Consider the following 12,224-nt stretch of genomic DNA (forward strand, 5'->3'; position numbering starts at 1 on the left):
TTTCACCACAGATAATATACATGCTTCGGTGCTGTTCTTTCGAAACATCCCACCCTCCCCTTCTCCCACAGAGTTCAAAAGTCTGTTCTGTACTTCTGTGTCTCTTCTTCTGCCCTGCATATAGGGCCATCGTTACCATCTTTCTAAATTCCATATATATGTGTTAGTATACTGTAATGGTCTTTATCTTTCTGGCTTACTTCATTCTGTATAATGGGCTCCAGTTTCATCCATCTCATTAGAACTGATTCAAATGAATTCTTTTTAACGGCTGAGTAATATTCCATGGTGTATATGTGCCACAGCTTCCTTATCCATTCATCTGCTGATGGGCATCTAGGTTGCTTCCATGTCCTGGCTATTATAAACAGTGCTGCGATGAACATTGGGGTGCACGTGTCTCTTTCAGATCTGGTTTCCTCGCTGTGTATGCCCAGCAGCGGGATTGCTGGGTCATTTGGCAGTTCTATTTCCAGTTTTTAAAGAAATCTCCACACTGTTTTCCATAGCGGCTGTACTAGTTTGCATTCCCACCAACAGTGTAAGAGGGTTCCCTTTTGTCCACACCCTCTCCAGCATTTATTGCTTGTAGACTTTTAGATAGCCATCCTGACTGGTGTGTAATGGTACCTCATTGTGGTTTTGATTTGCATTTCTCTGATAATGAGTGATGTTGAGCATCTTTTCATGTGTTTGTTAGCCATCTGTATGTCTTCTTTGGAGAAATGTCTGTTTAGTTCTTTGGCCCATTTTTTGATTGGGTTATATTAATGTCTTAATGCTGCTAATGTTGCAAAGGAGAATGGCCTTATTCTTAGGTATATGCCAAAGGATTAAGAAATGAAGTTTCTCTCTGCTCGCACTTAATAAACGCTTTAGTTCAAAATATACACGTATAGGTACACACACAAGCAAATGTGACAGAGTATTAACAACTTTTGAATTGCTTTTGAGTTTTATGTTTTTTTCATTTTTAAAAAATTTATTTATTTTTTATTGAAGGATAATTGCTTTACAGAATTTTGCCGTTTTCTGTTTTTTATTTTTTTTTTAATGTTTTATTTTGTATTGGGGTATAGCCAATTAACAAACAGTGCTGTAATGGATTCAGGTGGATAATGAAGTGTCTCAACCATAGATATACATGCATCCATTCTCCCCCAAACTTCCCTCCCATCCAGGCTGCCATGTAACATTGAGCTGAGTTCCATCTGCTATACAGTAGGTCCTTGTTGGTTATCCATTTTCTATATAGCAGTGTGTACATGTTAACTCCCTAACTATCCCTTCCCCCATACTTTACCCCATGTGCTTTTCATTTTTCCATTTGAAAAGTATCATAATACCAAGATGAACTAAAAATGAGATTAGGCATGAGAAGGAACTAACATGTAGTTCAGTTCAGTCTCTCAGTCGTGTCCGACTCTTTGTGACCCCATGAACCGCAGCATGCCAGGCCTCCCTGTCCATCACCAACTCCTGGAGTCCGCCCAAACCTATGTCCATCGAGTTGGTGATGCCATCCAACCATCTCATCCTCTTTCGTCCCCTTCCCCTCCTGCCCTCAATCTTTCCCAGCATCAGGGTCTTTTCCAGTGAGTCAGCTCTTCACATCAGGTGGCCAAAGTATTCGAATTTCAGCTTCAACATCAGTTCCTCCAATGAACACTCAGGACTGATCTCCTTTAGGATGGACTGGTTGAATCTCCTTGCAGTCCAAGGGACTCTCAAGAGTCTTCTCCAACACCACAGTTCAAAAGCATCAATTTTTCGGCGCTCAGCTTTCTTTATAGTCCAACTCTCACATCCATACATGATCACTGGAAAAACCGTAGCCTTGATTAGACGGACCTGTTGGCAAAGTAATGTCTCTGTTTTTTAATATGCTGTCTAGGTTGGTCATCACTTTCCTTCCAAGGAGTAAGCGTCTTAATTTTATGGCTGCAATCACCATCTGCAGTGATTTTGGAGCCCAGAAAAACAAAATCAGCCACTGTTTCCACTGTTACCCCATGTCTTTCCCGTGAAGTGATGGGACCAGATGCCATGATCTTAGTTTTCTGAATGTTGAGCTTTAAGCCAACTTTTTCACTCTCCTCTTTCACTTTCATCAACAGGCTCTTTAGTTCTTCACTTTCTGCCATAATGTAGTGTCATCTGCATATCTGAGGTTATCGATATTTCTCCCAGAAATCTTGATTCCAGCTTGTGCTTCTTCCAGCCCAGCATTTCTCATGATGTACTCTGCATATAAGTTAAATAAGCAGGGTGACAATATACAGCCTTGACGTACTCCTTTTCCTATTTGGAACCAGTCTGTTGTTCCATGTCCAGTTCTAGCTGTTGCTTTCTGACCTGCATACAGATTTCTCAAGAAGCAGGTCAGGTGGTCTGGTATCCCCATCTCTTTCAGAGTTTTCCACAGTTTATTGTGATCCACACAGTCAAAAGCTTTGGCATAGTCAATAAAGCAGGAATAGATGTTTTTCTGGAACTCTCTTGCTTTTTCTATGATCCAGCGGATGTTAGCAATTTGATCTCTGGTTCCTCTGCCTTTTCTAAATCCATCTTGAGCATCTGGAATTTCACGGTTCATGTATTGCTGAAGCCTGGCTTAGACAATTTTAAGCATTACTTTCCTAGCGTGTGAGATGAGTGCAATTGTGTGGTAGTTTGAGCATTCTTTGGCATTGCCTTTCTTTGGGATTGGAATAAAAACTGACCTTTTTCAGTCATGTGGCCACTGCTGAGTTTTCCAAATTTGCTGGCATTTTGAGTGCAGCACTTTCATAGCATCATCTTTCAGGATTTGAAATAGCTCAACTGGAATTCCATCATCTCCACTAGCTTTGTTCATAGTGATGCTTTCTAAGGCCCACTTGACTTCACATTCTAGGATGTCTGGCTCTAGATGAGTGATCAGACCATCGTGATTATCTGGGTCATGAAGATCTTTTTTGTACTGTTCTTCTGTGTATTCTTGCCACCTCTTCTTAATATCTTCTGCTTCTGTTAGGTCCCTAACATTTCTGTCCTCTCTTGTGCCTGTCTTTTTCATGAAATGTTCCCTTGGTATCTCTAATTTTCTTGAAGAGATCTCTAGTCTTTCCCATTCTATTGTTTTCCTCTACTTCTTTGCATTTACGCTGAGGAAGGCTTAATTATCTCTTCTTGCCATTCTTTGGAACTCTGCATTCAAATGGGTATATCTTTCCTTTTCTTCTTTGCTTTTCGTTTCCCTTCTCACAACTATTTGTAAGGCCTCCTCAGACAACCATTTTGCTTTTTTTGCATTTCTTTTTTGTGGGGATGGTCTTGATTCCTGTCTTCTGTGCAGTGTCACAAACCTCCATCCATAGTTCATCAGGCACTCTATCAGATCTAGTCCCTTAAATCTATTTCTTACTTTCACTGTATAGTCATAAGGGATTTGATTTAGGTCATACCTGAATGGTCTAGTGGTTTTCTCCAATTTCTTCAGTTTCAGTCTGAATTTGGCAATAAGGAGTTCACAATATGTAGTGTAGTAGTCTAAAAAGGAAGACTCATTAAGAAAGGAGGGAAACCAATAGAATGTTATGTTTCGGAATCAAAGGAAGAAAAAATATTTTAAAGAGAAGGGAGTGATTATTTGTGTCACATTTTTGATTGATCAAGTACAAAATAAGAACTAAAAGCTGACCATTGAAGCATAGGTCAGTATGGAGGCTACTGGACCCTTGACAGGAGCAGTCTTAGTGTAACAGTATGGATAAAGAGCCTTATTGGTGTGAGCTAAAGAGAAAAAGGGAGGGGGGATCTAGATACTGGTAGTGTAGCTAATTCTCTAGGGGGATTTACATACTTGTAAAGGGGGCAGAAACTGTAGGGTAGAAATTGAAGGATTAAGTGGAGTTGAGTATTTGTGTTTAGAAAGGAGAAATAATCCATGTTGATGGTAAAATTGGTGATACCAGAAAAGTTGTAAATTTTTTAAAATGGTTTTGTTTGTTTGTTTATGAGTGCGCTGGGTCTTGGTTGCTCTGTGTGGGCTTTCTCTTGTGAGTGGGGGCTACTCTGGGCTGTGGTGCTCAGACTTCAGGTGCAGGCTGCAGGCGTTGCAGCACCTGGCCTCAGTAGTCGTGGTATGAGGGGTTAGTTGCTCCGCAGCGTGTGGGGTCTTCCTGGGCCAGGGCTCACCCTCGTGTCCCCTGCATTGGCAGTGGATTCTTACCCGCTGTGCCACCAGGGAAGTCTAAGATGAAGTAAATTGTTGAACAGTCTTCTTGTTTGAATAGAGAAGAATTGGAATCTACACCACAAATGGAGTAGAAGCACTGACAATTCATTATAATAATGGAAAAAATATATACAGACAAGTGTGGATTGATGTGGTGGGAACTAGTAGATACTATCTTTTGACTGTTTTACTGTTATAGTGAAATGAAGAATGGGCATCAGCTGGGAATGAATGTGAGGGAGGAGATTTGAGAAGTGAGGACAAGGTATGAATTGTTATGTAGAAGACTAAAGGAGTGAGTTAACTATGGAAATATAGTATGACTGCTGGGTAGCAGCATTTAGGATTCCTTTGAGCTAAGTCATCATGAATTTAAAGTGATCATAAATTGAAAGGTCAACATGGTTGCATTTTTTTTTCTCCAGTCGTGATTTGCTCCTCGGGAAAGGATTGGAATAAACAAAGATTTAATTATAGTTGTTCATTGCTGCAGAAGCAGGTAGGAGAGTTGAGGGATGTGCAAGGAAGGGATTTTAATAGTTGACCGTGGTCAGGGTATATTCAGTCTTAAAAATGTGGGCACAGTGTTGTCTGCAGGATGTCTTGGTGGTAGTTTACAATAGTTAGTCGTAAATTTTGGTCTGGGGCTTAATAGTGCTAGAGAAAAAGACAGGAAAAGAAACAGTACTGAAGCCCGGCCCGGGAGGGTGCTCTAGCATTTGAAGATTGAAAAAGACAAAGTCTTGATACCAGCATTTAAAGGGTCAGGCAGAAGAAAAGTCAGTCAAAACAGAACTCTAGGATTCAAGTTTTTTCTGTGTACAGGATTTGAAATCCCTAACAAAGTGTTTGTTTGCTTCTCAGCCCTTAGTAATTACTAAGACCAAAAAAAATACCATTTTTTTCACTTAATTTGACTAGTTTTAGCATATATGCAGTCATGTGGTATCAGACCCATCATTTTATCTTTGCTGTACTTGACTTTTTCTTTGTAATGTTGTTGAATACTACATTTCCAATTTAATCAGTTGTGTCAAAATACCTTGTCACAAAAAAATGAGTACCAGTCCATTACCATTACTGATGAAAAAAGCCAGTATCTTACCAACAAAAAGTCAGAAATCTGTTTTATATTCAAAAGATTATTGTTATCAAGTCTGTTTTAGATTAAATTAAGTCCCATATCTGTTGTTTTTTTCCTGAAACGTAACTCTTTTATAGATTGTGTTATTTTATACTTTAATTATTGAGTGACAATAACAGATTTTCATATGACAAGGAAGTTACAGTAGAGAAATATGGTATGACAAAAGGCTTAGTGTAGAGCCTGTTTTAAAGAAGGAAATGTGTAGGAAAAATATTTCTAAATTACCGTTTGAATTCTACATTGAGATTCATCTATAAGATTAAAAATTGTATCATGTTTTTTGATTTGAAATATTTAATAATTTAGACATATTTAAAAGTTCTTTAAAAATGCAGTAGTTTGAATCAAGTCTAAATAGTAGTGATTCATGTATTATTTTTCCCCCCTGTGAAGTACTTCAGATGATACAGTCATTTAAATAATAATTTGGGCTGATTATAGGTTGAAGATTAAACAATATCTGGTTAGGGATGAAAAAGTGAATATGAATGTGTCACATTTGTTTCTGTGATCCAGTTTAGAAATTCAGGGTTGAGTTTAATAGAAATAAGGAGAGTCCTTTGATTTAAGGAAGTAAAAGTTTTAGTTTAAGAGCAGGATGCGGTGTTTCAATGTTTTAAACTTGTCTGAGAGGAAAAAATCAGTCCATCTCTTTTTTTTTTTCACCTCTTTTTCTTTAACATAATGTTTCCAATGTTAATTCTATTGCAGATTCACCTGTCCTGTAAGTTGACATTTGAAACAAGGACTCTCAGGAAAAAGTTCATTTTTAGTAGTGAAAGTTGTCTTACATGGTATAAAGTGAAGTAGCACAGAGTGTAATTCTGCTGTAGTCTTGTTTAGTTTGGCAGTGTGGTTATAGAACTCTCCCCTTTACGTTGTTGTCTTTAAGAAGATTTTGGGAACACACTTGGACGGGTAGAGCAGTACTTCTTTTCTATTTGAAGTCTACACTAATGGAGCTGCTGTACATTTAAGGACCTAAAACATCTTACTGTAACCAATACTAAGTATTTCTTTTTGACAGCCCACTTACTTTTAAAAAGCATAAATTCTGACATATATTTTTAAAGAACTTAAAGCTGTCTTTGCAAGCTATTCCTAAACTGTACTCTTAATAAGAAAAAATAGTCATACTTTTGAGGATCATTTTCAATTACGAAACTTCACAAGATGGAGTGTTTTCTTGCATGTTTAACATAGAAGTTTATCAGTTTTCCATAAACAGGCCATGTTGGATCCACGGTTATATCCTTATGGATTCTCTAATAAATAGAGGGAGAGTAGGATGAGTGTTGGATTTGGAACATCCCAAACTATCGTCTTCCTCCTACTGGAATGATGGGAAAAGCTGAACACAACTGAAAAAAAAAAAGATACCAGTTTCCCCCAGATTCATTTTCTCTTGACTACAAGCTGAGTAGTTATATGTTTTTAAAATGTTTTTTTGAAAAAAGGAAAGTTATACAAAATTATTATAAATTAAAAAAACAACAACAGTGTAAGGTTAGGCCTTACTAAAGACTGGACAGTCGACCTTCAGGCATGCTGATAAAATTGTTTTGCTTGACTGAAACTTCACTATAAACAGCTACATCTGATATACAGCAATAACAGTATGTTTTCATTGAGTATTTTTTTTCTAAAATTTCTACCATAAATCATATCAGTAGAGGTACACCTGAGCAGAAATGACTTAATGACACTAAAAAACAACACAAGAAGATTACCTCTCTTAACAAATAAAAAATTCTTACTGGGGTTTAACAAAAAACCAGTTTTTTGCTTACTTTTCAGATTATTTTTCATATTACTTCATTTATTCAAAAAATATTTATTGAATACCTAGTTGATACTAAGCAACTAAGTGAACAGTAAAAAAACAAAACAAAAATAAATAGCTCAGCATCTTAGAGCTTTCATCTAGTTAGAGGAGACACGATAAATAACATAAATAAGCAAATGATTAGAAATCTAAGTGTTATGGAGACAAAAGAAGTAGAGAAGGGGAAATGAGACTTGAGGTGCAGAGAGCGGAAGCAAATTTCAGTTCTATGAGAAAATCATAGTATGCCTCACTATTGATATAATATAAATAGTAAAAGGGAAGTTAAGAAGATAGTTAATATGGTTAATGTTTTTCTTTTCTTTAAAGTTGTAGTATAATTGCTTTACGATGTGTTAGTTTCTGCTGTACAACATGAATGTTTTTTTTTTACAGCTGGAATAGTCAGATGATTTCAGTTCGTGAAGCCAAAGCCATTCCCAGGCCTGATGGTATTGAATGGAGAAATAAATACATCTGTGTAGAAGGTAGTTTTCCCACAACTACTTTCTATTCACCATCCAACTCATCTAGTACTGACCGAACCACTTGAATAATTTCAGCTTATATTTCATTTATGTCCTAAAGTGGTTTATAAGTTTTTTAATCATAAAATTTTAAATTTTTAAAACATGATTTAATAAATTTAGGTGTTAAATGTTTCTAGTCGGTAAGATTTGAGCAGTCTGCATGCATCTCTCATGCTGTAGTTGGCTGAAATTTAGTTTCATGAGTTATAAGTGGAAGGAAATACTTTCTTCATGTGATGATTCTTTGAAATGAAATTAGTTTTTTTATGCTTAAATATTGACAGTTGATACAAGCTTGAGCTTGATGTTATGACTATAAATTGATTTTCCGTTTAAAACTAAATGCTGTGAGATACCCTGTTCTCTAAAATTAATTTGCGTGTGGTTGAGTGCTGTTTAGGTCGGTGGGAACTGACTTCAAGAGGCAGTACTGCTTCCACAGATGCCGGGTTGATGACATGTGTAAACACTGAGATAAGAAGGAATTAAAGGGTTGCAATTTGGCATTTGTAGGAAAACATCAAATTTAAAATATTTTAATCTTGAATTATAATGCAACATTTTAAGAGTTTATAAATGTGAAATTGAATCCCCTGATTTGGTGTTTGGTTTGCTAAATTGCAGTGTGTTTATGTTATTTTAGTTACTTGGTTCTTGTGAATATTAAATACAGTTTTAAAGTGCTATACACTGTGTGGTTTGATAGTTTGGCATCTGGCATTATCTGTTCTAAGAAGTACAGTGATGATAAACTCTTTTTTGAAATAGCCTTTCCGAGCAATTAAAAAAAGGAATTTAAAAAATTATGGACCTGATTAGATTATATGACATACCTAAAGTTAACCTCTCCATCAGATTCACACTTTTCTGAGGTCTTCCCCCGCATTCTAACAACTTTATTCTTTTTCTGTTTAGTCCCTCCTTTCAACTTGATAGCATACATAGATCTTCTTCTCTTTGAAAAATAGTCTTGACTTGATCCTACTGATTCAAAGTAGATCCTGCTGAATCTTTCTATACTTTTTTCCCTCTTTTTTAGTGCTAAAATTCTTAAACTCTAGTTTTAACCTACTGCTGGCATTATTTCAGCCCCCCATTTCACTCCTAATGCCTTTAGTTATCCTCCCTTTCTCACTTTTATCTTCAGTTTCCTTGTTCGCTTAAATAGAATCAGCTTGTATCTGTATACGAACCCCTCTCTCATTTTGTGGGTGAAGGATGAGTAGAGTAAGGATGGAGACACAGAAGGTACTGTTGTAAACACACACAGACTTTCTGCTTCTGTTCTCTCGTCTTGACCACTTGCTGTCCTGGTTTTCTTTCACTGCCGGCAAGTCACCGTTCTCACTGCATCTTTTTCAAGCCATTTAGTCACACCATAATTCTCTGCACTGTCTGCTGTCCTCCCTGGTACTAAACCTCTACTTTCAAAGGCGTTGACCTTTTTCGTACTAGACAGATCAGTGGTCTTTTAAGTTAAATTTAAAATTACCTCTCTGTGATATTTGACACTGACTGTATCTCTTGGTATAGTGCTTTTATTCTTTTTGATAACTCTTTATTCTTTAACTTATATTTATTCTTTTCACGGTAGGTTCCTGACTTGCTAATTCTTCAGAAATCTTACCTACTTTTGTGATTTAGATTTAATATTTTTGTGGTTTAGACTGAGTACCTGTGCTGGTTACTTCATTTTAGACATCTCACTTTAATTGTATCTACTTTGATAGTTCATGGCTATTATAAAACTGTTTTCTGTAAGCATAAATCTAAGAAGATACAGTTGCTATTATGTAGGTCAGAAACAGTCAAAATATTGGCAGTTTCATGGAATTCAATCAAATAAAAAACAGAAGTTCTCATTTTAATAATATCTTGTTTATATGTGCATTTAACATTGTAGAACCTTTTGATGGAACAAATACAGCAAGAGCTGTGCATGAAAAACAGAAGTTTGATATGATCAAGGATCAGTTTTTAAAGGTAAATAACGCATCAGATTAACTCTAGAAACATTAGTGCACTAATGTGCTTTGAAAATTAAAAAAAACAAGTATGTAATAGGAAAGAATAGCTCTGGTTCCTGTGATACGGAGCAATCAGTGGGGGCACAGTAGGGACTTTATTACTTGAATTTAGAAATACTTTGCCTCCAGAGAGATCGGACTCTGCTTTTACTCATATGGCCTTCACTTTGTGGAAATAAGCATTTACACAGTGAGCTTATTATTAAGTTCCCAAAATGAATGAATAAAATTTAAAGGACTCCTTTCTCTCCTTAAAATGTCAGAGAACCTGTAGCTTTAGAAGACAGCCATGTCTGTTCCATGTTTTTCTTCTGTATACCCAGTTGTAACAAGGAACTAGAGCTTCATTTTATCTTTCTTTATATTCTAAGAAGTTAAACAAAATGTGTGTGTGTTTGTGTGCACACATGTTTTATACATATAAACTTCAGTCATATATATGTAGACTGTAGTTTATTCCTTAGCTCCCTAGTCTGAATTATGAATTTATTCATCAATGATTTTGCTAAAATTGACTCCTAGCTTCAAGTAATTCAACAGTACAGAGTAGAAACACATTGATAGAAATATGTACTTTGAGACATATAAGAGAGAGTGCTTCACAGAAGAAAGAGATCAAGGAATTTTAAAGGTTTAGTTTTTTTTTATCAAGACATCCAAGTAGATTTTATTTTGATGATAATTAAAAATGCAAGTGTATCATATTACAAGCTGTCCTTCAAATAGGCCCTCTCGGTTTGTCAGCCAGAGTAGAAAATTTTAAATGAAATGTAATTCTGCAGGGGAAACCAAGTATCCAAAAGGGAATATTTTGTCTATCAGATTAAATTGAGAACTCAAAAATAGCATTTCTACATTGTCATTCTTATTAATGAGTGTGCCTGCATGCATGCTAAGTTGCTTCAGTCGTTTCTGACTCTGCAGCCCTGTAGACCATAGTCTGCCAGGCTGCTCTGTCCATGGGATTCTCCAGGCAAGAATACTATGGTAGATTGCCATGCCCTCCTCCAGGGGATCTTCCTGATCCAGGGTTGAGCCTGCATCTCTTAAGTCTCTTGTTTTGGCGGGCGGGTTCTTTACCACTAGCGCTACATGTCTTAACTTGGTGACTGTTTAGGTGTAAAACCAATATTTTTAGTCAGTTGAACAACTGAAGTAAGAGCAGACTCAAAGACTGCAGCCACAGTTTTTGGTAGTGGGCCTGATTTTTAGCTTATAAACAAGAATTTCATTTTCCTTCTTTTTTTTCTTCTTAAAAATTCTATTCACTCTTCTAGATCCATTGTATAAAATGCTTTTATTTACTCTCTCCTTTATAAATACAATTTTTAATTGACAGAGCTTTCTAGATACAAAATAAGTCAATCAAGTAATTGAAGTAGTCTTTCCCTGCTCTCTCAAACCCAAAGGTTTTGTATTACTTTCATATTTTACATGACATCTAAATCTGTGAGTAAATGTTAATATTGTCAGTTGCTTGTTTTTTGTACTACCTGTGTGTGCATTTCTTTATAAATGAATTTGAACTATACAGATGTAAAGTTTTTAAATAACATTTTGTTTCAGATAACAGAAGCAATAGTTTTACTCTTGTTAAAAACTTGGGAGATTAAAAGCAAACACAAAAAAAGTCACCGCAAATTTTACTGCCCAGGGGAATCACTGTTAACATTCTAATAACTCCCCTTTCAGTCCTTTGTTTCCCATGTATTTTAGGTTTTAAGAATGATTTTTTCTTTCTCTTCCAGTCATGGCACAGATTGAAAAACAGAAAAGATTTGAACAGTATACTACCTTTAAGAGCTGCTATCCTGAAAAGATAACTGGCCTCTATTTCTTAATAAAGAACAGTAGTTACATCATAATACGTTTTGTCTACCTTCATCGTGGTTTCTTTTTAATTGTTCTTGTTTTCATGTTTTATTCTTAAGAAGACATATAAAGAGTGCGTATTTTATTATGACGTTTCCTAATAAAACCCTTTGATTTAAAGATGTATTTTTGAAAATGTTTACATTGTTGATTAGTAACATTATGGCATGAATTTTCAGGAGATCAGATAAAATATTTTTGGGGGAATTATCTGAACAAATGAAAGGTTTTTGCTATAACCTTAATTAATTGTACCACATGCTAACACTGAAGAGACATGTGGACTTCTGGAAAGGGTCTGATTCCTACATCCTTAAAGTAGAACCTTCAATAGATGGTTTGTTGCCTAAGTCTGTTCTAGTGAAGTGAAGGTTTGAGTCAGTTATTCAGTTACTTGAAGCAAAATGACATCTTTGATCTCAATGAAAGAACCATAGAAGCAGGCAATACTGGACAGTTGCCCTAAACCCTCACTTGACGGATGAGGAAAGACGGAGACTGGTTGTGTACGTAATAGCATTTCATTAGTACCTCACATGCCTTTGGTGGACTCAAGATTGCTTTAAATTTTGTGTTGAGCAGCAGTACATTTTGCACTAGTAAT

General features: G+C 36.0%; 1 protein-coding gene across 3 annotated transcripts in view; it reads left to right on the forward strand.

The window, feature by feature from the left end:
- Positions 1-11,613, forward strand: part of TENT2 (terminal nucleotidyltransferase 2) — a 61,677-nt gene extending 50,064 nt beyond the window's left edge. For all 3 annotated transcript variants that reach the window (XM_065940271.1, XM_065940273.1, XM_065940272.1), the window contains exons 14-16: positions 7,588-7,679; positions 9,625-9,704; positions 11,497-11,613. In XM_065940271.1, coding sequence (XP_065796343.1) covers positions 7,588-7,679; positions 9,625-9,704; positions 11,497-11,571 — 247 coding nt within the window. In that variant the 3' untranslated portion in view covers positions 11,572-11,613. The remainder of the gene's footprint in view (positions 1-7,587; positions 7,680-9,624; positions 9,705-11,496) is intronic.
- The last annotated feature ends 611 nt before the right edge of the window (positions 11,614-12,224 follow it).

The sequence above is a fragment of the Muntiacus reevesi genome, chromosome 7 (genome assembly GCF_963930625.1).
Source record: "Muntiacus reevesi chromosome 7, mMunRee1.1, whole genome shotgun sequence".
NCBI classification, from domain to species: domain Eukaryota; kingdom Metazoa; phylum Chordata; class Mammalia; order Artiodactyla; family Cervidae; genus Muntiacus; species Muntiacus reevesi.